Genomic DNA, 26,826 nt, shown 5'->3' on the forward strand with positions numbered 1-26,826 from the left:
TACACTAAGACTAATTTCTGGCAACTGTATTTACTGGCACCAGAGAAAATTACAGTTCTTCACTAAAGTACTGATGACATGAGGACTTGTGGCTTGCTGTCTTTCTAAGACAGGCTGCGGCCACTAAAAAAATACATGCACAGTTGCTCACACTCTCTCTTTTTTTTTTTTTTTAAATAATTCCTCCCACTGGCCAAGTGCATTGTTAAGCAGTCCCATCCATTCTACTTTTCTCTGTGGACCAACAAGCAAAGTCTCTCTTCCCCCATGCTCTCAGTCCTTTTCACACTCCCCCCTCTCAGTTACCCTCAGTCACAACCCTATGAAGTCTGATGAGTTCCTGGTAGCAGGCTCTCAAGCGATTGTCTTCAGCACTTCCTGACTTGTGGAGCTCCGAAGAAGTCCACCAATTCATCCATGTGGGCTAGCCACAGAACGGTGGTTTGTCTCAACACTGACAAACACTTCATGTGGGTTCTTCTCCTAGACAAATCATTTGTCCATTGGTAAAGACGAGGGCCACATCCTTCATTAACCTCAGGGTAAGCTGTAGCACACACTCACACTCAGTCAAGTTCCAGTGCAATCTCAGGTCTTCAGGACGCAACGATTTCCCCAAAGAAAATTGTTACATGAAATACGGGATGTGGTCCAACAGTTATGGACGATGAAACCTGAAATGATAAATCATGAAAAAACTTAGAATTATATTATTGCAACTGGCAATGACACTGATCTTCATCCTGCTCTCACAGCTGTTTACTTTTGTTGCCTGAACAGAATTATTCCTCATTTTCCTGCTCTATGTGGGTTTAGAGTCAGCCCTCTTATCCCCCGCTGTCCATCTCTCTCTACTAGAAAACCAAACAGGGCTATGGCGTGGCTCAGGCGTGTCTGGTGTACGTCTGTCTGTCCATACCATTAACCTGTTCCTGTGGTCCCTGGCAGAGTTTTGCTTGGGTCAGCCAGCACTCTTCCAGATACTGCCTGGCCACGGCTGGGATTACACAGGCCAGTAGGCAGACTGGGTATAGGGGGACGTCACCCTGTTTTGGGGTGGGGGAAAGAAGTTAACTGTATGAATTCAAGCTGTGCCAAGCCTGCTGGCCTCAGGGCCAGAGAACAGTCTCCAGTCTGTTTTGTTTACCAATATAGATTTGGCCACAATTGCATTCACAATTTGGAGACACTGCCAGTAAATCAGAAAAGCTTTGCTAAGCCATAAAACCTAAATTTCTGGGTTTTAATCCTTCCGTAAAATGAAGCTAACAAAAATTTTGGATTTTTTTAAGTAAGCAATAGATTTTATAGCACTGCAGATGCTTTCTTCCTATTAACAGCAGCCAACTGTGGCACATGAAGGTCCAAATACACCTCACTATTCTTTAGACTTTTAGGTAGGGCATGTACATCACTCCAGATTGTCTGTATGATGGATAGTGAGGTGGGTTGCTCCAAAGGGTGTTGCTAGCCTTTTCTAGAATAAGTTACGAGCCTACAGCAATTGAAATTAGCTTAAATGTAAGGAATCAAAGCAAAAGGGTAAGAAGGGCACCAGATCAGGTGCTCAATGTATCTATCACGAGACTTCTAAATCTATGTTTAAATGGCTTTAAAAATACATCTATCCATGAAGTAGTAAAAGATGCAGCAACTTTACAGCACCATAGCTAATGATGCACCTAACACAGTAGACTTACATAAGTTTTTGTTTGACACATTTTCTCTTAACAGTTCCAGAGAAGAGAAAAGAAAACAAGCTACACGTTACCCCTGTAATGTGGTACAGTACAATACAGGGATGCATTTCTCATATAAAGGAGGTGTACACAAAAGCTGACATTCACAAGTATGCAGCTCATCTGCTAAGTGAGGGTACAGTGCATTGCAAGAAAGACACAGGGTTTTTGTATTTGTGTAGAACAACAATATATTGGACTACATATAGCATTTCCATTAGAAGCATGATATAAACATATATATAAAAACTATATATAAATATATATTTTATATATATATATATATATATATATATATATAAAAATCTACTAATATCCTCTTCCCAAACTTTCATTTATTTATTTTTAGAGATTCAACTTCTTGGATTCTGTTATGAAATAACAGAAGGAATCAGTCTAAATTACTAGGAGTAGAAAAACAGTTCAACTGACCGTTGTTACAATAAATGATGAACAATGAAAACCAGCATTTTTTCTTTCCCAAGTTTAGTATCAAATTAACAATTCAAAGATATTGTAAATACTGACGGTAATATTAAAGCATCTTATATTGAATATGTAGTAATATAAGAAACTATATGCTACAAGCTATTTTTGTTTAATAAGCAGCTTCCTTGTTGTCTCATTCTGTCACAGAACTTCATGAATAAGCCTTTGATAACCAGCTGCCAATGCAAGTGCCTTTTGGTTTCTATTATCTCAGTGATCTCCTTGAAAAATTAAAAGATGAGTAATTCATTCTCTGGCTAGAGACTTTTGTCTTACAGTTTTCTTAAAACAAATCATTTCTGTTGTATCAATCCAAATGTAGTGGTGAGCTACATAATTTTTAATGAGCGGTCCTGGAGGAAATGGAGTCTCTTTTTATTTTCAAAATTGCAATTGACTTAAAACATCCGCATCTAATTCTGCTCTTAATTAGCTTTTTCTAGTGTTACTCTGCTGGCTTTTGTGCAGTGGCTCCACAACATGACCAGTGAAAAAAACAGAGGATGGAGAGGGAACAGAGAGAGCTTGATTTCCCTCAGGTTGAAATTCTTCCAGGACCCTACAGAATCATTGCCTATATTTATCACAATTTGGCTGTGCCTATTTTTTACTCCATTTTCCAAGGCCCTCCTCAAAAAAAAATTTCACTTTTTAACTGGTTTGTCACTCCACTGGATCTCTCAGACTTTTGGTTCAGCTTTCAAGAATCCAATTGTAATCAGTCTCAACTGTTTTCAATTCTCGTGAAAAAATATCCAATTCTTTTTGTATGACTCATGCCTATCTGTATTTATGCTTCTATATTGCAATACAACTCAAAAAAATGTAACAACATAAGCAGGGGATTGCACTCCATCTCTCTCAGCACACAGCCAGGTTTCTATTCCTGCTCATTTTCCTTCTCTCCCTTAGGATGTCCATTTTTAAAAAGTAGTATTTTTATATATTCTGAAGAAGATATACTACCCACTACCTGAAAAGAAAATGACATCAGAAGCCAAATGAAAATACACAAATCCATGTTTGAAAAGGACATTTTCTAATGGTCAGAATGTGACACTACATTAAGACCCTGCCTCCTGGTTCATCTCCTGGCTTAGGTTTGCTGTCTATGAAACTGGTTTCATTTTTTAAAAATTAATTTATTCATGTTATACCTACACTGAAGTGAGTTTACAGTATTAGAAAGAAAAATCCATGTTTTGGTGAGAAAAAAGTCACTGAAGTTGTGAAATCAAGCATTGAACTAGGACCTGCCAGAAATCACCGAACACCCATCTCCCATTGTGAATTTTCCTTGTGACACTCTCTTTAATTAGAGGATTCACACTCACTTGCTTGGACCCTGAGTTTGATTAAAACAGCAGCAGGAAAAGGAAGGGACCAGTTTTGGGCAATTGTTTTTATCTGACTTAACTCTGTGTGGAAGTGAAGACAATACTACTATATATGCAATGTTGGCTGATCCTAACAGCGAGTATTGCTTGCTGGTGGCAATTTTCAGCCTTTATAACTTCAAAAAAATACTAACAGACGCTATGGTGATGGCAGAAAGTGCCTCCTTACCCCCTAGGAATAACTGCCAAATTTGAAGTCCTGCTAAAAACTGTGGACGCTTCAGAGCTCTTTAAACAATAATGTTTCAGACAACATCTTGGTGCTATCCAAAGCAGAGAACAAAACAAATCCAGATTAACACATTAGAAGTAGGAAACAGGGAATATTAGAACCTGTCTTGTTTCCTAGAAACTGCTGCCAGGAGCCTAGGTGACCCTTAGGAAGCTCCCTAAAACACTGGTGAGCTTTTCTGAAGTTCAACACATCATCTAGTTTTCACTTTACCAAATGCATCTACAAAAATGTATACTTTCATGAGGAAGGGAGTACTGCCAGAGAAGGACATCCCTGCTTTTATGCTTGAGGACTGTTAACTTCATCTGCAAGAAATGCTGAGTCCTTTCAAAGGATTATTTTTTAGATTTCCCAAACAATCTTTTTCCATGTAGCAGCTGACCCACTGCAGTCACCTTCACTGCTGTATCAGCTACCCAACTTCAGGGATGGCACCAGCAACACTGGGAATCCCAACAGAATCAGTGGTGGGATTCAGGTGGGCTTCAAGGGGACTCATGGTAGGAATCTACACAAGTCATGAGACAACTGCAGAGGACTTGCAGAGAGGGTCGCTGTCATACTCATCTCTCTGACTTACACAAGAAGAAGGGTTCACCCACCTGGTAAATTGCCGACTTTCCTCATGTACTTCCATTTCTGTGCTTTTAAATTCATTCAGTTCTTTCCGTATTGCTGCCTAATAAACAATAATGATATACGCAACCATAAGAAATATGAATCTTACAGAAAGTAGAGTCTGAGAAGAACCTGGCCCTACTCTTGCAGGCTCCCTTACAGTTCCCATTTTCCAGTCTCCCTTACTGTAATCCACCGCTCTTACACATTTCTCATCATCAACATGAATGACTTTTTTCAATTACAGCTATCTGAAGCAGTAATACACTAGAAGGACACCCAAAGCATCAACCACCAACAATAAACAAAGAAACACCAAAGCTACTGCAATGGGTGAACCAACCCCCCACCGAAATATGCCACTTGCTACAGACAAAAACGGGCAAGGGATGGGGTTACCTCAACAGTCACCTGCTGAGTATGCAACCCCGAGGGGACTGCATCTCCAGGCGCAGCCCCTGAGGAGCTGGTGATTCACGCTGCCTGCACAGGCACTGTACACACAGCAGGGGCCTTGTAGCTCCCCACTGAAGACACGAACTCGGGAATGCAAGATGAAGAGCATTTTTTTTAAGTGGAATTAGTCACTTGGTTTGATTAGTTTTATGTGAACTTAGATGAAATATTCAGACATTTCAGGCTTGTGTTTTCAGTTGGCAGATACTAAAGAACAGCAGAAATTCAGTGCACTTCGTAAATGCCTCGTTGCTTATGTTAAAAGGGTGATAAGCAATTTACTTCATCAGGTAATATATACAATTTCTGAAATATTCTAATATATACTGCAAGGGCTTTTCTTTCTATGCCATACGCTTTCCTACCTTCAGTGTGAAATGAAATGACAATTTATCCTTACTCACTCTTTTCTTTCACCATTTTAAATAAAAGCAGTATCATTTCATTACTGCCTAAAGAAATCTCATCTGGTGTGCATACCTTTCAATGCAGAGCAGACAAGCAGCATGATAAAATTATAGCATCACCAGACTGCAGTCTCATAAATGAGAACCTTCATTTTAAGCAGGGGATGGTTCCGTTCAGCCACAACAGCTTGCTTACATGAGGCTGCTGTAATAGCTAGGAAAGAACTGGCTATTTCTGAGCACCAAACCAGCAGCAAAGACACCAGAGCCCCAGCTCCGTAATATAGTTACAGTACAATTTTCTGCTCCCACTGGAATTAGAAAAATTACTTCCTTGGGGAAAAATGGGCAAGGGAGTTTCCAGGCAACCCAGGGTCTGCCTTTCTGCTGAGGCCAACAATCATGGGGATCACAGAACCAGCCTTGGGCACCTGTTCATTACAAAATGAATCGAGATTAAAACCTGCTACCCTAAAGTAGGTAGGAAACTCCAGTGGTTTTTCTACTGCAGTTTACCCTGGTTGGACCTAGGTGAAAGTGGATGTGCTGGGTGCTCTAACCTCCCACAGACTATGTGAGGACTAGAGAGTGCTCAGCACCTCCCAAAACCAACACCTACAAACACTTCACGGTACATTTTTAATATCTGCTACTTGACTTGATACAAGAGTCTCCTTTGATTGTCAGATGAGCTGGCATTAATATTAAAATTAAAATTAAAACCAAGCTGAAATAAAATCAGTACTTCGCAGTCCTTAGCTAAAAGACAGTGGGTTCTTGTACATATCACTTTTCATGCCAAGCACGTCTCATAGGATTTCCATAAAAGTTGGTTCAGACCCAGTGCTAAAAGGGCCAGCACTTTTTGATACATAAATCCTACAGCTTTCCTTTTATGAAGCTGTATAGGAGGGAAATGAAAGAGTATTTTATGGCAACCTTTGACTGATCTGTTTTTTAAAAGGGAACCACAGAATTATTTGTCTCATCTTTTGTAGTTAGGCAGAGGAACTATTAACTGCAGCATGCTGGGGGCAAACTTCCCAAGAAGGTGTGCTGCACGCATACGGTCAGCTCCTGCACTGACGGCTGTGGCCAAGAATGCTTAGGAGGATGGAGAAGCTTCTACCTTTTTTCACTTGAATGGATTGCAAAAGTAACTCTCGGTGGCAGTGACACAGGCTTCTGCCTGCAGAAACCTTGCCTGAATTCCATGGGTCGTGGCCATCTTTGCTAACAGCGTGTGCCTGGCTTAGCAAGGCTTTAAAAATGCAAGAAATTCTGGCCTGAACTGCCATAACAGAGGTGGCAAATACGCTCTTAAGAGGCACCTGAGTGGATTTTCTTAGCTGCAAGCAGTAGATGCAAAGCAGTACCACGACAATCTCACTGCCTCCAGCAGATGTCATTCGTGATGCTGGCATCAAGAGAATATAAACCAGAGGAAACCCCCCGCAAAAGTGGCAGATGCAAGCGTTTTCTTATAATCTACATTTGCCCCTTGCCTTGTCTGCGGGAGTTAACCTGGCCCAAGGCTTGTCGGCACGACGGTCATAATCTGGAGAATCCGTGACCTCCACGTACTCGTTAAATCGAAGGATTCTTCTTGCTTGAAGTTCAGCCACTGTAGGCCTCAGGCTGAGCTGTAAGCAGGAGACAGAAAATAGTACGTTTAATAAGATGAAATAAAATAAAATAAAAGCCGAGGGTATGATGTAATCTCAAGAGAACTCTAATGGTATTTCTAAACAGGGTCACTTTCAGGTGTCTAAAAAAAGGCACCATCCTGGGAGCGCTGCACGGGAATGGGGAAGAAGCGCAACCTAATTTCTCCAATTATAAAAATAGTCTGTGTCGGGCAGGTCACAGAGAATCATGACAGTTATCCCTGGAATATTAATTGTGACTTTGCAACTGTCACACCATTTACTCCCCTAGGCAGTAGGTCCATTTGCATTAACAATTACACAGTCTGCTGTGTTCAACTATAATATTGAAAATAAGCAGGATTTGGAGATGCCTGCCTAACTACAATAATTGGTTTTGAACATCTGGGGGTCATTATGATGCCAAATTGTTTCAGTCACTTCAAACAATATTCACTTTAATTAACTAAGGACAATCATATTTAGGAAACTGTATTTTTGCAGAGGAGGGCAGACTAGGGATATGTATGAAAACTCCCCGCACCCTCTCCCAGAACGAGCTCCCGAAGTCAGGGCAGCAGATCCATAGCTGCTTTGTTTCCAGCGACAATAAGCGCAATCCCACCTGCAGCGGCCAAGGCCACTGACGTGGTTAGAAGAACGGTGAAGGGATTTCTCAGGGCCCACACTGCTTTGCTGCCCTCTCCGCTGCTCTAGGGAAGAGTGGATCTACAGGTGTGGCTGCCCTCCAACATACATGACAGCAGTGGTCATGCTTACAGAGGAAACGTGTCATTTCTCTCCCCTGCTTACAGGGACAAATATTAAGCATGGCCAGACTCTGTATGCTTTTCCAGGTATGTGAAACTAGACAGGATGGAGTCTCCCCCAAGATGGACTTGGCTTGTACTGCTTTTTAAACAGATTTCTAATCTGGGGGCATGACTGATGGACATTTGCAGTAATGTATACACACTGATTTTTAAAATCTTATAAAAAATAATCCTATGTACACAAATACACAATACAGAAAACACATCATCACCTTTCTACTGAGTCTACGTTTTATTTCTCTTTTGGCTTCCTGTTCCTCTTCTTCATTCTTCTCTGTTTTCAGAAGAGATAAAAAGGAGTGAATATTTAAGTATTATAACTGCACATACTGTATTTCTCTTGGCTGAAAGCTTCAGGACTTCAAGTCCTGGCTCATGTTTCCTTATATTTCTGGGTGATCCTGCACGTGTTGTCGGCTTTTTGGATTCTGTGTGCTCTCATTTCTTTGCCCTATCCTCATTTCCCCTGATTCTGTAGGCACCTCAAGTCACCACTGTGGGTCAGGAACACAGCAAAGAGGAGACGTCTGTCATTTCCTTTCTGTATAACATCAAACAAGAAGCACCCTGAAAGAGCTGCCTAAAGTTTCGGTTACTTGTCCAAATATTAAAATCACTGTTGCTTTTACTTCCAACATGCCACCTATTGACTTTAGAGTAAGAGTCTAATTATTCATAAGGGTCAAGAAAAAAGTTTGCTCTGAATGACTGAATCAGCCGAGTGTCTTCTACTGCTACAGGATGCAATAAATCAATGACAATTCGTTTCGCTGTCATTTGTTAGTGCAGATTGGTTTTGTTACTTTAATTTTTTTTTCTGATTTTATAATGTGGGCATATGATTCAGCATTCAAGCCCTCTTGGTAAAGGCCACTAGCTAGACCAAATGAACGAGTACAGCAGAAAATTACATGCACTTTTTGAATGTATTTGGACATGAGACTGAAATGCACTTTTAACAAATTTCTGTGCTAACCAAACTTGATTTCTTGAGTGACAGTGAAAAGCACACTTACAAAGGCATGTTCATATAGATTCAGCAGGTTTTTTAATTGATGTACATTTTGAAGAATATTATTTACCCTTTGGGTCCACCTCTGATGGTTATATACAAAGTTAACTTTGTTGTGGCTGAAATATCCCACCTAGAGATATCCATAAAATTCTGATCCCGTTTTATTCATGGTTGGGGGTTATGGACTCCACGTTGCAGTTCAAGGCTAACTATAAATTTAAAGAAATTAATTTGTCTATTGTGGATGCAGCCAACCTGTACAGATGAAAAGGCGGTTTTAAATGCTGGTATAGTCCGATTTGCCCCGCCTGCTATGGCCAGTCTGCTGTGTTAGTCTAGGCAACCTGGCCACAGAGGACCTTCTGTATCATGACTGACACACTGGAGAAACACTACGACAGGTCATCTCGTGGTACTTGCAGATTTTCTTTGCTGACCCAAAGGCTCTCACATAAGAATACAAGGGAAAGGCGAAGAGGAACAAATGATAAAGAACAAAAAGAAGAAAATTACAGTAGGAAAAAGGTAATGCCAGCCCAAGACCTCCTCTGTGAGAAGAGTCCAACACCAACTCCAGGTTTCCATCAGCAAGATGCAATCGCACAGGCTTGCTGCCAGGATTAAGTTGGATCTAGTGTCGATGGTGATTTTACTGAGATACTGAAATGTGAATGTGATTTATGGTTTATGAATAGTTTTCCTCTTAAATGGCGAAGAAATGGATGGCCTGTTTCCATAAAGGAACTGTAAACTGACTAAAACTGAAAAATGGAGAATTAAAGATTGATCTACATTTTAAAAATTTTTGTTACTATATCTATCAATAAACAAGTTGGGTGTATTTAAGGACTTCTGACTTCAAATGAGAACTCTTTTTATAACATCTTCACCTAACAAAATCAAAAGCTCTCTAGCTGTTTTAGGACAGGTAAATCATCTGTAGACTTTTGTTTAAACGTAACGTCTTTGCAATAAATAGACATAGTAACTGAGGTAATTAACCACAAACTCTTAATTTGGGGTTCCATTCACCTGGGAATCATTTGACATAAAAAATTTTGTCCCTTCATTAACTGAGTCACTTAAGTCCTACCTCAGAAATTCAGTAGCAGACACAGCAGAAAAAAATGCAGCGGGATATACACATCACTCTACAGCCTTCTCCTTAATTTAGTTTGTAAAATACATTCTGCATTATTTGTATCTTGACATTTCTTTGCTATCTAAACCACCATGTCTCCTAAGAAGCAGAATAAGATGCTTGATGTAAGAAATAGGGGCTCATGGTGCTTAATGCATACCTTAAGAAACAACTGCCAACAGCATGGCCACCTGAAATACTGTTTTTCTATATTCTGGGGGAGGATAAAGTAACTCAAAAAAGTTGATCTGGACATTTTGGAAGGTTGAAGGTTAGCTGCCTATCCCCAAGCTGTGAAGCTACCTCCCTGCGGGCTGCGGACTCCGAGCACAGATGAGTGCACGAAGGGATGGCTGGACATGGGAAACCACCTAGAAATGGGAGATGAGCAAGGCCATCATCTTAGCTGCTGGACTGAGAGTCCAGGCAGGCCCTGGAGGAGGCTGGTGAGGAGGGCTGGAAGCCCACCTTTCAGAGGACAGCTCTAACAGGAGGCACCAGGAGCTTCCTTCACTCCCGGGCAAAGCAGGTGGGGATCGAACCCGTGGGGAACAGTCTTCTGCATGAGAGATCAGGGGGCAGGACGCGGTTTATGTATGTTCAGGTGGGTTTACTTCTAGGAATAAAACTCAAGAGCTAACAGAAAGGGACTGAAATCTAGTGGCTGCTGCTAATACATTGAATCCACTGTTTGGCAAACGGCCTTCCGTTTATGGCACTGACTCCTACCTAAAGCACCTATTTCCCATCTCCAGCCTGCTGGGCAGAGTGTTGCTTTAAGCCCGGTGCTACAGAAACACTGCCCTGATACAAATTCCTACCAACAGGAACACCTACAGTGTATTTTTGCTCTTTTAAGTTAAAAGTTTTGAAAGTTGCTGTAGTGAGTTAAGAAGCTGTGTGGTGCTAAAAATAATGGGTTCGGTGCTCCTGCTTCCTTCAGGTGTTGTGGAAAATTCCAGCCGGAGGGCCACATTTTGGCTGCAGGTATGAACTGACTCGCTTGCCCAAACAGGAACACATTAATGCATAGGAACACACTTCTGCCTGCTTTCCACCTTAAAAGCAGATCTAATCTGTGTGATGTGGAGAAAGCAAATATAAACACAGCGTTCCCAGCTGCAAGTCCCCTCCTCAGATGTCCTGCTGCTGCCGTATTGGCAAAGGACCAGCCCAGCGAGCGCCCTTTGCTTGCACGAGTCTCCAGTTAGATCCCAGCAAAACTATGGTTTCTCTCCTTCCCTGCCTGCAGCTCCTAGGAGGTCAAACTGGGATTTGACTCCTAATTGAAACAATTTTGTTGAGCATTACTTATCATGGCCTTTGAGTTAAAAAAACCACTGGTCAAAGCAGAACAAGCAGCTTCCCTGGCATCTATACGTTATTGCTCCTGGAACTCCTGCTCTATTAAATCTGGTCACTTTCTGTTCTGTGGGACGTTTGTTTTGTAGCAGAAGGGGAAAAGAGAAGAGAGAAATTGTTCTGCCTGAGGACTGCTCTGTTCTTGACCAGAAAGAACTCCCGGAGTGTAAAACCTAACTTTCCATTGTGTCCCGATGGGATTAGCTATGTTTAGACTTCTCTGTGGGCTTGCTAGGGAAAGAGAAAGAAAAGAAAAATAAAGCGCTTGCCTCTTGCAATGCTCTGAACACACAAAGTGGTTTCTCTTTCCTGGTTTTACAAGCAAAGATAACCACTAATATTCCTTAACTAGCATCAAGAGCTAAACCCCATTTTCCACAGAGCCACGACTGGCAGGCATGCAGGTGCACAGTACAAGTAGTTCGCTGTCCCTTATAAATACAGGAAAAAATACAGTTATCTTAATCCAAAATTCCTGGAAGAATAAAAAGTTTCTTTGCCGTGATGCAATACTATAAATACTACTGGCTCAAAGCCAGTACACAAGAAACCTGTCTTTATTAAAAACACAGGGCTTTATCAATTCCTTCAATGACTCTTGAGTTATCGTAACTTCGTTTTAGTGTGGGAAGACTCAGAAGTCTGGATAGTTTTATCCAAATTGTTTTTATAGAAATCAGCCTGCAATCGTACTTGGTCACAAGATTTTCAGTAACTGGTTTATCTGGAAATATGATCAAAACAAAACTTCTTGCAAGACAGATTTCCGCACTAACTGGAAATACAAAAAAAAAAGAAAAAATACAGACTTTTTCTGAACCTCTTAGAAGATTTGGGCTGAACTTAATCCTGAAATAAACATTTAGACCTTTACCACTTCATGAAACTTCAAAGTCTGATAAATATTACTCAAAACAATACTTTCCCTTAGCTGTGGTTTACATACATGCAATAATATAACCCCTTCTCCCCATCCACTGCTTAAAAATAGGAGGAAGGAAGCTTTATGAAAGAAATCCCAACTTATTCACAAAAGCTGCCTACAACAACAAAGACATTTAAGAGATGTAAACATTTTTCAATGATCCACAGGAAGGGCATGTAATAATTTTGATAAACAATATGACTGCCTTAGAGCTGAGAGAGAACATGCACCCTGAAAGGGCTCTGAATCAGACTGTCACCACAAACCTTGGCTTGCTTTGGTTCACTTTGCTTTTTACAGATCACTGTCAACTTGAAATATTTTATATATGGCAATGAGCAAAAAGCACTTTTGGATTCTCCACGTGCTCATCAATAACTCTCCAATTTTTTGTGATTTATAATGCTGCTTCCTGGCCTTCATTTCTTGCTCTCCCTTGCCTCTTTAAGAGCCCCCCGGCAGCAGCAGGGGAGGACGGCTGGAGGCATTGAGTGCAAAGCCTGGTACGCTGCCGAAAGCTTAAAGTAAACAAGCTGAAACAGGAGAAGAAACCTATTAACTGCTTTCCAGTCTTGAGCTACTTATTGCAAAATTGGTGAATGGAATAAACGATGGCAAAAGGGACATTAAATACGTCGCAGGTTTGTTGCTAGATTACTTATCTAGAGATTAGCCAGCCAGACAGGACAGTAAGAAAGCCCAGCTGGTGCTCCGAGCTCAGTGGCCGTATCCTGGTCCACAAAAGATGTTTTGGAATTGCTTTTCTCACATAGTCCAGCATGAGCGGTTTGTCATATAAAAAAATGTTCGTATTTCAAATTTTATCTTTATTTATCTATGCAATCTATAGGTTCAGAAACTATAGTCTTAAAAAGCCTGTTCACATTATGTATTGGACAGGAGTCCCTTGAACTGTGCACCATAATGCATGAACTGCAGCTTCCCTTTTCGATAAGACATGGCAGTTTTTGGCTTTTGAGAGCTTAGATAACAGCAGTAGGATTTCGTTAGCATGGATGGTTGCCTGAAAGCCAATAATTGCTATGTCTCCTTGATTTGCTGGCCTGAGCAGGTGACATAGTGATCAGTCCACGGACTTTATCAGGTAAACAGAGCCCATTTTCTTTTCTTCCATTAGCACGCTGTGCATCAGGATTGCACAGATGAACTCCAACTCTTCTGAATAATTGTTGGAAATAACGGCATTACACCTGCTCTTTTGGTTACATCAAGTGTGGAAAGTTCTTATACCTTAATAACAGATAAGGTTTTGGATTTGTTGCTATGTGTGAAATGCTTCCATGTGCATTTTCTTAATTCATTTCTTCTACTTAAGCATCAAGTACTAGCTACCCTTGCAGAACAAACACAGAGCTAGAGGAGCTGGGCATGACAACTGTTACAGTATGTGTTTAAGTAACATCCATATTGTTGAAAGATTCATAAAGGAAGACAAAAAATGCCTGTTCTGAAGTGTTTGCCAGCCAAGGAACAAAACCAACATAAGTAAATGGGAGAACAGGTATAGAGGGTAAACATGCAACGTACTTCATTCCTCTGCCTCTGACTATTTGAATTATAGACTTAAATTTTTCAAGAGGGATACTGAAGAAGGATTTAATCAATGGGAAGATATCCAGTGAGAATGTCTCATGCAAGTTTCAGTACAGAAGATGTCAGAAGTGGATATGAAGGCCAGCATGCTGAAGTAGTCGGCAAATACCTATTCAGTTTCCCCTGAATGCTTCACCTTTCCTCCTTCTACTCCACCTTCCAACCTCTGCCCTTACAACCCACCTCTGCCTCCTACTGATATTCCCTCCTCCTCCTCCTCCTCCTCATCAAAATTAGGTGGAAGTTTAACCAGCCTAGAACTACTTCTAAGGGGTATCTAAGTCATTCCTGGTCTTTGGGACCAGCTTCAAGAAGTGGGATTGAGACAAGCAAAATTCAGCATCTTGAACATATGCAATTTTCACAGCTACCATTACAGGTTAGTATATAGATCTAGTGTTGACACATTATTTTCTAGAACATAATTTCTCTCCAGTTATGGCTCTAACACTAGAGCAACAATGATAGGCTTCCATACGAATCCAACATATGCTCGCTTTCTAAGTAAATACTAGCTGAAACCTGAATAAAATACTTACGCTTTAGGATATTTCTTTGCTCTAGCTCTTCAGTTGTAGGCCTCTGGCTAAGTCTCCTGTGAGAACAAAGTAAGGGACTGATTTAAAACCAGATCCAAATAACACATTATGATTTGTAATACAGCTTAAAAGGTGTTTCTCATAGGGCCATGCTATTCTTTGCCAGCAGAGGTATTTAACAACACAGGTAATTTCCAGACACAGTTATAATAACTGTGCATGTAAGCACAGTACCGAGTGGCCATTTGTTTTAAAAGATGTACTATTGCCACTCAAACACATAAATAACTGATACTTGCATAATATTACAGAAATTGTACCAGCAAATTTAAATTCCTCATTTACAGGTAGAATTTTATGAAAGAGTTCGTAAACCTTTTTTGTCCCCAAACACCATAATTATGATAAGTTGTGCAATTGTAAGATTATTCTCAGATATTTTGAATGCAAATCCTATTCATTATTTAAAAAAAAACCCAACCCATAACATAAGCTGTGCATTCCTCACTGATTTGTACGTACAATACAATTGGGAGTTTTAATTGAAAGTTAATTTTATTTAGTTACCTATAAATAACAACTTCCATTAAAAAAAGCCCTGAGATATTAATTTGCTGGTTTGTATAGTGGAGAACATGTTTGATATTGTCTCTATGTTTACTACACAGGTTCACTTGTTCACTTGAAAGAAGGAGAAAGAAAAATTTCAGCAGTAACATTAATTTTGCAGATGTGTTAAAGATAGATGCCTCTCTGTCCAGAAAGCCTCACACAGTTCACTACAGATTATCTTTGGCCTCATGAAACCCATCTCATTCAAACTGTGCTTAGACTTTCAGATTTGGCGAGGAGGACTTTCACCCCAAGTGACCAGCCCCTGCTGTAGGAAGTCCCAGGCTGGGACCTGACCCAACCCTGACCAAACTATGGGAACAGTTTTCCCATCTGCCGGGTGCTGACCACCACGCCAGGAATTTTTAAGGAACTGGCGTCAAACTTGGTTCTGATTTCAGGCATGAACACAGCCCTGACATGCACGGATATTGTCTCCTGCCACCAAAGCAGAGCTGTGTGGGGAGCGTGCCAGCTTCCCAGCAGAGCCAGCAATGTCCCTGTGCAAGGAGCTCAGGACAGGGAGCGGAGCGGCTTCTGCAATTCAAGCCCCCAAAGGAGCACCGAGAAGCACGACGTGATCACTGGAGCTGGGATTCGGTCAGGAAAACAGTGATAACAACCATGCTGCTTTATTAGCATTAGAAAAATGACCCTTGGGCTCTACACAATAGATAGATCACTCTTATGGTTAAGGGATGATATAAATGACTTAGCCAGCCACCCGATTCACAGAGCAACTCAGCTCATCCCCCAAGTGCTGAGGCAGGACTGTCATTCTCTGTACTGGAGCAGTGCCAGCTGGACTACCCAATATCTGAAATCTCCAACAAACACAGGACATCCTCCAAATCTGCCTGGACAACCTTTCTGAGCACAAGCGAAACAAGGACAGGTCTGGGAAAATCCAGACATGTTGTAGTGTATTCTCAGAGACCATGAAAGCCAAAATTAACACTTATGAGGATTTTTTTTTAAAAAGCTTGTAAAAATGCAAGTGAAAATTAGTCTTTTTTATGCAATGTCCTCAAGTCCAGGAAGAGAAAGTATATATCCCATAGCAAATAAACAGCATGAGAAAGACATGCCTCAGAGGTGAGCAGAGTAAAACACTGAACACTGACCTACAAAGTCAGCCTCCCTCCATTTCTTTTGATGGAACCAGCACATGAGTAATGAAGGAGTCATAGAGCAGGAGGAGGATGAGGAGGGCCAGGAGGGTTGAACATGCACAGGCATGCTCTGTGTGTCAGGAACTACTACTCTGTCTGAGATGGGGATATACAAGTGCAAGTCCCTGTTAACCAATGTGACAAAAAGCTTGAACCATGGCACTGATTATTCTGGAGTCACTCTTACTCTCTTCCTCTTTTTTAAAAAAACACCAAACAACCCAAAACCCCGGAAGCTCTCGGATTTGTTGCTTGCAGAACAAAAATGCATTATTCACATTTTAAAGTTTTTTGAGAAATAAAAATACTGTTTTCCAGGCAGCTGTACCATGAAGATCCTGCACCACACATTGGGCTGCATTTAAAACGTGAACCCAGTGTTCTTGATTCTTTTCCTCCACCTCTGCATTGTGAAACCACATTTACCCTGCCACTGATACCTCACTAGCTTCGTTCCAATCTGATGTCTGATTTCCTGCCTCTCCTCTTCAGACGTACGCTGCAAGATGTTTTTGTCTTCTAATTCTTTCTTAGATGGTCTGTTGCCAAGTTTGATAGCAAGAGTATCCCTGCGACGAATTTTACTTGCCAAAGAGCCTGAGGAAAGGAGGAGGAGGGTAGATTTAGTTCATTCATGCTTAGGTTACAGACACAAACTCTGAGTAAGAACTTTAATACCTCCCCAAAGCAGCCTTGTTCCCACATGCAAGAGAGGAATTTGAATTAACATCAAAAGAAAAATAGTTTTAGTTCAGTTCGCAACAATAAAAAGCTGAAAGGCTTGGATGAAAAAGCTGCCAGCTAAATTGACAGAAGAGATTTACAAACATCACTTGTCATCTGTGAAGTGATAGGATAAAAATGACAAATCTACACTTATGTGTCTTTGAAGTCTGATACAGTACAGGTTGGTTTAATTATCTACTTAGTATATTTAGCAAGCTGCTGCTCTTTTCTTCAGCCTTAAAGAGGTTTAGTCTCATTCTCTCATCTTTTCCCTCATTCTTTCAATTTATTTTTCAATCTAATACCACTTAGTTCTTGTATAGTGCTTTTCATCTTTAACTCATTTGTAAATTAAAACAAAAAATACAGTTTAGAAAAGTGCTCTGAGTGCTTGTAAAGTAACCTAGGCAGGAGCCCCCAGGCACTGAGGCAATCTCTTTATCCATAAAACAGATACAGTAGGGACAAGGGCCGTGCAATTTTGCCAGCGTTAGCTTCAGCCAGCTGTGGAAGGAAGAATATTTTTCATGGCCTTTAGTCCTTCCCTTGTCTCTTGATATTCTGACCGAGAGGGCTACATATGTACCAGGTCGGCAGGCTTTCATGACAGACAGGTAAGACCACAGGCTCCCAGCTCACTTCTCATGAAACACTGTGCTGCTGTCTGAATACATGAATTTTTGGTTGCTACCACTTTGGATCATATTCAAACCAAACACAGAGCTGCAGAAGACTTCTGTCTCTTGAGCTAGCTGGCACTTCACCTTCTGCTGCACCAGTGTCCCAGGAAAAAAAAAAAAAAGTTCATTTTCCCTCACTCCCCTTCAGCACACAGCCCTTTTGTGTTCAGGCCTTCTTCACTAGGCACAGTGAAATACCTCCTGCTGAATGGCTGCGGGCAAGGGTCTCAAGCCATGGTTTGATGGTCATTTTATTCTGACATAAGACCACCCTAGAGGTGGTAGGGGTAGGGTTGCCCTCCTCTCTACCCCTGACAGATTGTGGCTGCCACCTCCTGTGCTCCAGCAAAGGTGCAACCATGTGGTGAGGTGGATCAGGGAGCCGATTCTACTGAAAAGCAGCCACCACTGCAAAGCCAAACATGAGTGCTGGCCTAAGGGAAAAAGGAACAGCTGGGAGCAGAGAGGAGGCAGGGGGTGGGCAGCACAACCCCCTTCAGCAGCAGCATGACTTCTGCCAAATCATACATGGTGATGATGGTTGGACTGGATGATCTTAAAGGTCTTTTCCAACCTAAACGATTCTATGATTCTATGATACAGCCATGACCCCAGATGAAGTTTCAAAGCTGTAAACTTAGAAGTAATCTACTGTGATCTGCTCTGTCTGCTAAGGTGCTCCAATGCTTAAAAACGCCCTGATCAAAGAGGAACAAATGACTTTCAGACAGTGAAGCTGCTGACTGATGGGCCTCCTCCATTGTCCACTCTTGCCTGTTACTCCCGCAAGAAACTCTGGGATTTCTAGTGCAATTCAGTTGAAAGCTACACTGGGGCTTTAACAGTAGAGGTTCATGACATGGGCGAGCCAAATCAATGGCTCGCTGATGCCCTAATGTGGAGGCCTTGTTCCATCCTCATGTCCTCCTGAACCCGCTCCTCCCACCTCCACTCCCATCCGTGCAATGCTGGATCTGCTCCCACCATTGCACAGGTCCCAGCAGGTTTCTGATCATCACAATTGCCTGGGAGAAGCAGGACACTCATTTCTCAGTAGTGGTAAAATACTAAATCACCTAAAAACATCCCATGCAGCCATACCCTCCTCTCTTTACTTTCCACTAGCATGGGCCAGGCGTGCTCACATAATGCAATGTGCAAAAGGCAGCCTGCAACTTCTTGGCCGGATGCCCTGCCAGAGACCCAGATCCTGGAACAGAATCACCCATGGGTTGATGTGCTTGCTAGCAGCTCCATCCCAAAAGTCTTTGCTCTCCTGAAGGCCACAGTTTAATGGAGGCAGCTGCACAAAATCTCGCTGGGTGTAGACGTCTTTGGACTACACTCAACCAGTAGGCTCCAGTTAGCAATCTGGATGCAATCACACAAGCTTAGTAGGCTCTCTGAGCCAGTGCAAGCCAAACACGTATATTAGATACATCCGAAGGTGGCCACCCCTTCCCAGTACACCCTTCTTGTCAGGGGCTTACTTTCAGCACTTGCATTATCATCATCGTCATCATCATCATCATCATCTGTGTACAGTATAGGTCCGTCAGAGTCTGAGTCACTGCTGTGGCTCTCTCTGCTACTTTCACTCTCAGGAGGGGCAGCAGCATCAGAAGCCTCCTCCACTGTTTCAGAGCATGCCTGGTCAGGTGCCTCCACTTCTTGGTGTTCTTTGGCAGCCAAGCTGTTAATTCAGAAGCAGAAACAGTGTCACACTAATGCAAGCAGCACAGAACACAAATGGGAGACAGACTGTATAAGCAAGTATGAAAACAAAAGTTCTGTTATGCCTAACTTCTTTCTTTCTGAAAAACATACATATGTAAAACATATATAAAGCATGCATATGTGTATACGTATCTGTATGCATGTATGTTAGGAAAAAAGATGCAAACAGTCTGGAATGATGTGCTGCAAAGCCTGTATGAAGAAAAATCCTAATCCTTTTTTATTTCTTGTGGGATGGGACCAATAGTACATAAGAGCTACTAAGAGAAAACCAGTTCATAAGGTTGGGGGTGAGAAGAGCGAGTCAGAGAGTGGATGGGAGTGCAAACCTTCCTGTTCTGGAAGCCTAACTCTATTGTAAATACAGTTTTACTGCTGTTGAGTCCAAAAGGTTCAGGTCCATCACTGATGAACATGGAAATCAGCATCTCTCTGCCTTGGAAAAATCTTTATGTAAAGGAAAGGTAGAGCAAGGGGAGAAGCAGCACAGGAACATAATGCTGGCACAGAGATACCAGCAAGAATCTAAAGGAAAGTCTCTAGGCCACTGGCATCTAAACTAAACTCTCTTGGGTTGCTATGAAAGATGCTGGTTCTCGTGGCAGGGAAAAGACAGATTAATAAGCCAGTTTCTTTTTTGCTGCCAACTGTTTTACTTAAAAAATGCAATTATGACTTTGCTCTTGACTAGATTTTACAGTATCTGAGACTTAGACAAGCTATTAAGCAGTGACAGACCAAAAACCTACTAACGAAAGCCTGAAACTGTTATTTTCAAGTCTGCAAGTAAATTCAGCTATTGAATTGAGAGCTTTAGCAGTGAGATATTTAATGATATCCACAAAAAGAACCCCAAAACCCTTGTAATTCAGCATCATTTCTTGTTTGCCTTTATGAGAGAGAAACAAAAGCGTTATCATCTACTAGCTGAACTGCTGTCTGCAGCGGTCACTTCAAGCCACACAATGACGCAGGAGGCAGGTTATGAGCAATGACCTTCTAGGGAAACATGAGGTACTGCAGGTGAATGGCTCAAAGATGTTGGCAAAGAACAAATTGTGCTGCGATGCAACACTGCCCTGGGCCTCCAAGAAAAGGAAACAAACTGTTACCAGTCAGCAGAAGAAACAGAAGAGAACCCCACGTGCTTACAGTGTCCTTTACGAGAAGAAATGTGGCTTCCTTGGCTGTGGGTCTTACCACTTACCCATGACAGCCATACAGTCTTACCTATTTGTGTCTTCCCCACTAGCATCTGGGCTGCTGTCTAGGGCCGTGCTGCTCGGACTCTCATCTGTGCCATGCTCAGTCTGGAGGAGAGGTTTAATATCTGATCCGGGGATGGCTGGCCCCGCCACGCAGCCATCTGACACATCTTGGGCATCTGAGGAGACAGCGGGCTGACCGGCTGCAGCAGGAAAAGGAGGTGGAAGTGGAGGTGGAGGAGGGGCAGCGGTGGGAGGAGGGGGGACAACAAGCTTGCTCGGTTGGTCTGCTTCCTCCATTTCAGAAATTACTATGGAAGGTTGCTCAGGCTTGGGTTTTTCTGCTTTCGCTTCCAACCTGTAGGCTGTGGCACCCAAGGGGGAAGAAGCAGCCCCATCCGGCGCTGTTCGTGGGCCTGACTGTTTCCCAGGTTTTTTCTTGCCCCTGGGAGTCCCTGATGTGCCCGATTTGCTGGAAGTCTCTTTAGAGGATTTGGGATGAGATGACGTGGACGAAGAAGATGGTGATGAAGAGGACTTGGAGACTGGTGGTTTTTTTGCATGAGAGGAACTAGCTAAAATAAGAAAAGATAAAGCATTTTACAGTCTTGCAACTATATGATTTTTGTACCATTCTTTCTGCATGGATTGACATGTGCTGACATTTGAAAAATGAAAAAATTACACTTGATACTTCTGCAATCCTTCATCTATATGCTCAAGACAAGTAAATGTTGCAGTTCAAATTTCACCTTTGAGGTGGGAAAAACTGAAACAATGAATACTTGCCCAAGAACAGTGGAGGGGATCAACACCACAAATGGGTGAGAGTTTGATTCTAGCATTCTGCATTGGCCCATTACAACATCATCTAAAAAGTCCACTACTTATTCCAAACATGTTGAGTAACCTATTTAAAAAAACTGCTACCAGAAAACTGCCTGACCTTTTCTATTATGTGAATTTTTGGTCTGAGCACTAGGAGAACACCATGATTTTCCTTATGCTTTTCAGTGACCACCTCAGGACCATTATGGATATCAGTTAATTACCCTTCACAATGTTATTGCAAGTGGTGTGCTCCTAGTTAATGGCAAGCAGCAGAGGACAACAAAACAAGATGTACTTTCAGGTCCAGCTGGGCATGTCCATAAAACAGAGGCGGAAAGCACTGATCTCACTCTGCACAAATGATGTCCAGAATGCAGGAGGCGCTGAAGGTCTCCTGTGTATACTGGAGGTCTTTGTCTTACCAGTGACCAACTCAGGTAGCCTTGAAAAAGTAGTGACACAAGGTTTTGACACTAGCTGTAGAAGCTGGCCAGTGATGTTGCTGTTTAATCCTGTGATACTTACTATGTTGAAGCATATATGTATCAATGCCCAAGTTTGTAAGAGATTTCAGCTAGCCTGCATGCCCTTGTGCATTCCAGTCACATTTCTGATTGCTGTGTTGATACACCCATCATCTGGCCTGGGAGCTGCAGACTTCTGACTTTCATTTAAAAAGCAATAAAAATGACAACCATCTTAATGATTCAGTCCTTTTCATCAAAATGCATCCAACTCAAACACTTCTGCTGTAGTAAAAACACATTAACCTCAAGAGAACAAATGAAACCATTATAAAGCTACACAGCAGCCTTGCGGCTAAGCTTACTGAGTAAAACAGAAAGCTGTAATAGAAATCTGCTGAAAGGCCTACTTTACTTATAAGCATTTAAATAAAAACAAAACCCCAGCAGATTAGGATAGAACCAAAATACAGATACTGGCCATAATAAGCTCAGATATAAAAATAGCTTTCACAGTGAGACTGTTCTCAGTCTCAAAGAAGATGGAAAATAATTCAGAGGACACATTATACTGTTCTGTTCTGTAGCTGAATGTTATGGTTTATAAACATTTAGAGTGCTGTGAGGCTTTCAGTACATCTGGAAAAATCCACAGAAACTCATGACTTCAGGCAAATCACTGTCCCTTTTTGTGCTGCAAGGTAAGTGTAAAGGGCACAGTACAGAATCTACCGATATTGCACTGATCATCCACGTCAACTACAAACCACTGACTTAACTTACTGGCAAATCAAAGGGAAACAAAGAAATGATATAGGCAGCAGTTTGTAATTGCAGTGGAAATAGATGGTGGCTCCAACCTACATATTATTTAGCTGAAACCTAACTGAGTAAGTGGATGGTAGTAAGAAAGGGCTCTGGTTCTGATCCAGCAAAGCACTTAAACACAGGCTGGAGGTCAGCAGAACCAGTTACATGCTTACATTTAACACCAGCATAATACAAATATACAGCCACACTATACTTGTTGCCGGGAAAATTTTGAAAGATGTTTCCATCAAAAAAACCCTTACATTATTCTCAGAACCTTTATGGACCTGCAATCAGATACAGCAACTTGAAAGATTTCTCCCAGGGAAAATCCCCCCTACACTTCCACGTGGGTCAAAAGCTATTGTTGCTTTTGACTGGCCTGGCTGACAATTTTCTGTCATGCCTCTTTTTCAGTAAATGATTTGAATTTTGTTTAAATGAAAAATTTCATGGCTGTTACTTGCCTTCTGGCACATGTCCATGCTTACGTTTAAGTCCCCCCTTCTCCCAACTGCACTATTTCAGTTTGGAAACCTGCTGCGGTGCCCCCAGGAGAGCTATGGCTCAGTTGTTACTCATATTCCTCTTCTCCTTCATGGGACTGGATCACTGGCTGCATCATGTGTTCACTTTCACGGGCATCTGATAAACCTCGTGTACTAAATACTGCTCCTGATCAGCTCTAGGTATTAAGTATTGCCCTACTTCAAATGAACACACTGTACCTAATTTTGGAAGAAATTACCAGTAGCATGTACACTATTTTATATAAGGGATATATTGATATATTTTATACCCATATGGTCTCAAGCATTGCATAAAATTTCAGCAAGGCTACAGAAAGACAAATCTGGAATCTGAATGTATTTTAATCTAAGAACTGAGATACCTGAGAGCTTGTTAACAACCATCAGTCTAATCATTTCTTTATGTGATGGGGTTTCTTATTTCCAAAAGGTCTGCTGCTGTAAGGTTCCTTCACCTGGGAAGTGAAGAAGGAGTTTTCCAGCTGAATGTGAAATACAAGCAGCAAATTCTGGGTTTTCAAAACATTTATTCTTGTGGTGGTCTGATGTAGTAGGGACAGCTAATACCAAGTTAATGGATATTTTATGGCAAAGTTATTATTGTAACTCTAGCAGCCTTGCAATGTTTTCAAACAGTCCTCTTCTGTGTGCTTCAAATATAAAATGTGCCAAAATGTATAAGCTATGAAGAGGTATACTTGGAGAGAAAACTGGAGGGACTGAAGAGCTTTGAAAGACTGACAGAGGATTGAAAACCAAGGCTTGTGTAAGTTGGCCAATGCATATATACAGTCCATTCATCATAATATTGCTTGTGTTCAAATTATATTTGGATGTTTTAATTTTGGTCATCATCTAAATTACAACCACTCAAACTTGAGATCAGTACCTTAAGAACAGCTACCTATAATCTTTAATCTAGCATCACTGTTTGAATTTCAGTTTGAAAGTGTAGTGATAAATACATCTGCTATGTGCCTGACAATGAACATTTTCCATTTCCAGTGCATATTTAGAATCACAGTAAGACATCAACCAGCTCAGGGAATCCTGGCCATTTCTAATGAGTTATAATTTCCCCCCCCCCCCCCCCAGCTAAAACAACTGCTACTGAACAGTCCTTAAAGATGTCTTCATGGTTTTATCCTTTACCTCTTTGAGATCTTGTAATCTTGTCAAATTGATCAGAACAGTAGCTATTTCCATCAGAAAGTTACAGAAATATCAAGGTAGTTTTACTTTGGGGCTACTCATATGTTTGGTTTCAGAAGTCACCTTTTCCCCTGCTGATTCTTCAGCAGTTCTTCAAGTCCTTTTGTTGCCAGCATTCACACTTGAGCTGGGAATTCAGTATAGTCTCTGATGTGCTTGGTGTTGTGCATATGTTCATTAAACAGTGAAGTAACTTGTCCTCTGTCTGGGGTGTTTGCAGACAGCAGAACCAGAGCTCAGTGGGAAGCTAGCTAAAAACATCCGTGGCATGCTCGTTAGTAACGCTTCTGTGTATAAAGGCAGAAGTTATCGTAAGACCAAGCCAAGCACCCCCATGCACATGCACCCACCATAACTGGCGCTGCCTGTGCAGTACTCACCAGCTTCTCGATTTGCACTGTGACTTGTTGGCTTGGGCGGTGGGAGAGGAGGCTGCTTAGCAGGAGCCTTTCCCTTTTTTTTAGCATGAGGTGCTTCATTACTCTTATGGCTGGTGGTGGTGGAAGCAGCGATAGCATTTTTTGGTGGTAGTGGAGCTTTTTTAGATTTAGGCTTAGGCTTGGGTGGTGGTGGAGCATGGGATGCCGGTATTTCTGGGCAGTGATCAGTAGTGCTCTCTATGGATAAGAAAGTGAACAGAAGCCAACTGACACAGACATAAGCCACGTACATTCAACAGCAAGCCTGGCAACAATGACTACTTTTCGCTGCTTCAGTTCTTGGGAACCAGGAAAGACTTCTTCCTTTTTTGCCTCTTATTGAAGTATTATCTCAGAAAAAAATTGCCATCTATCTCAGTTCAAGTCCTTCTCATGGTAGATTTTTGCCCAGCACTCCTCTCAGTCTCATCTATTCTAGACCTCCAAGGATCATCCTTAATGTTCAGTATCCCCAACTAGACTGCTGGCTGCAAACTAAACAAGGGAAATGCCATTTACTCCTCTAACAAATTCCCTTGGCTTCTTTCCAGCCCTCTGAGATCAACAGGCTATAAAACTCAGATTCATGTGAATCTGAATGTGAACAGGGCCATTCTCTCAGCCACAGGTTCAAATATGGCTATGCAGCTGAAATTTTCCCCTGAAGCAACCCATTCTCCTAAGCTGCAGACTGCTTGCTCATAGCAACTTTATTTTGGGTATCTTCCCCAGGGCATTTCTACTCTTCAGAAAGAGACGAAGCCAAATCAAATAGGATATCATTTGCCATGGGAATGCTCTTCTCTCCTCCAAGCTCTTTGGGTACTCTTACAAGACTATACTTTCAAGAATCAGCAGTTCCTTAGTCAACAGGAATTTGGACTGTATCTACATTGTGTCATGCAATAGGAATGGCTCTGTAGAGTGAAAGAGGTAGTAGCACTGAGGACCCAATGTCCACAACGTGCATTTCAGGAGACTTGACTTTGGACTAGCTTCAGGCTAGTTCTGTAGATTGCATGCCCAGTAGTGGTGGGAGCCCAAGTTCCTGAATGTATCTTTTGGCTTAGTTTCATCCAGAAGAAACCTGGCTTGTGTGCTCTGCAAACCAAAGAAGGGTAAGTGGGGATGACCAGGAAATTCACTTCAAAAGTGCACACCTAATGCCAACTGTAATGTTAATGTAGGTGAGCCATTTATAGTCAACACAAAATTTTGCAACATAATCCGTATGATTGTAAGACTAGCTGTTCCCAGATGGGAACAACTGAAGTTCCCAGATGGGTATCTTCATCCATTCAATTACACCAACTCTGCACCCATTTTGCCTCAAGACAGCCTTCCCAAACCTTCCAGGAAAAGGATATTATAAAAGCAAGAACATACCATCAGAATCATATGGGCTTTATTTGCATGTTATTAAAAACTACAGTGGTTGGGGAAGAGAGGAGCCAAGCAAATACTGAAAGGACTTCTAACAGTCTCTTTTATCACTCAAGAGGAAACCAATTCATTTCTTGCAGTATGTTCCTATTAGAGCCTCACTCCCACACACATTAAATGGCCCTTCCTGGATCTCCTGTCTGTTCCCTGCTCTCTTCCTTCCCATGTAAAAGATTCCCAAGAGATAAGCAGCACCTTTTCATTTTAAGATTAGTAGACGAAAAACAAATAATGTGTTGGACAACAATGACATTCTTCATTGTTGAAGAAACAAAGCCTTTTCAACCTCTAGCTTAAGGCTTGTTAACATGAACCTAAAGCATCACCTGCAGTTATTAAAAGCAACATGCACACATATGTCTCTTCATGAACTGAAGGAATTAACATTAATTGTCCAGTGTCTTCCTCCTTTATTTCCAGCCCATTATAGACTAATATGTTTTTGCTAATGTTTTGCAAGAATCATTGCATAGCAACCTTTAACATCTTTCAAACAGATTATTTCGAGCACAGATTCTTGTACTGCCTCTTTGTTTTCCAGAGAAAGAACTCTGGACCAGAGAAAGACT

The 26,826-nt window shown here is 41.6% G+C and overlaps 1 protein-coding gene across 1 annotated transcript in view; it reads right to left on the bottom strand.

Annotated features, from left to right (window-relative positions):
• Positions 1 to 639: 639 nt before the first annotated feature.
• The window catches only part of PHACTR2 (phosphatase and actin regulator 2), a 141,966-nt gene continuing 115,779 nt past the window's right edge, over positions 640 to 26,826 (bottom strand). Inside the window, exons 5-13 of the mRNA XM_075707975.1 lie at positions 24,776 to 25,012; positions 20,574 to 21,123; positions 19,097 to 19,299; positions 16,641 to 16,797; positions 14,417 to 14,472; positions 8,033 to 8,094; positions 6,847 to 6,984; positions 4,463 to 4,539; positions 640 to 674 (exon numbers count right to left, since the gene is read on the bottom strand). Coding sequence (XP_075564090.1) covers positions 659 to 674; positions 4,463 to 4,539; positions 6,847 to 6,984; positions 8,033 to 8,094; positions 14,417 to 14,472; positions 16,641 to 16,797; positions 19,097 to 19,299; positions 20,574 to 21,123; positions 24,776 to 25,012 — 1,496 coding nt within the window. The 3' untranslated portion in view covers positions 640 to 658. The remainder of the gene's footprint in view (positions 675 to 4,462; positions 4,540 to 6,846; positions 6,985 to 8,032; positions 8,095 to 14,416; positions 14,473 to 16,640; positions 16,798 to 19,096; positions 19,300 to 20,573; positions 21,124 to 24,775; positions 25,013 to 26,826) is intronic.

Source organism: Pelecanus crispus, chromosome 3 (genome assembly GCF_030463565.1).
Source record: "Pelecanus crispus isolate bPelCri1 chromosome 3, bPelCri1.pri, whole genome shotgun sequence".
Lineage (NCBI taxonomy): Eukaryota > Metazoa > Chordata > Aves > Pelecaniformes > Pelecanidae > Pelecanus > Pelecanus crispus.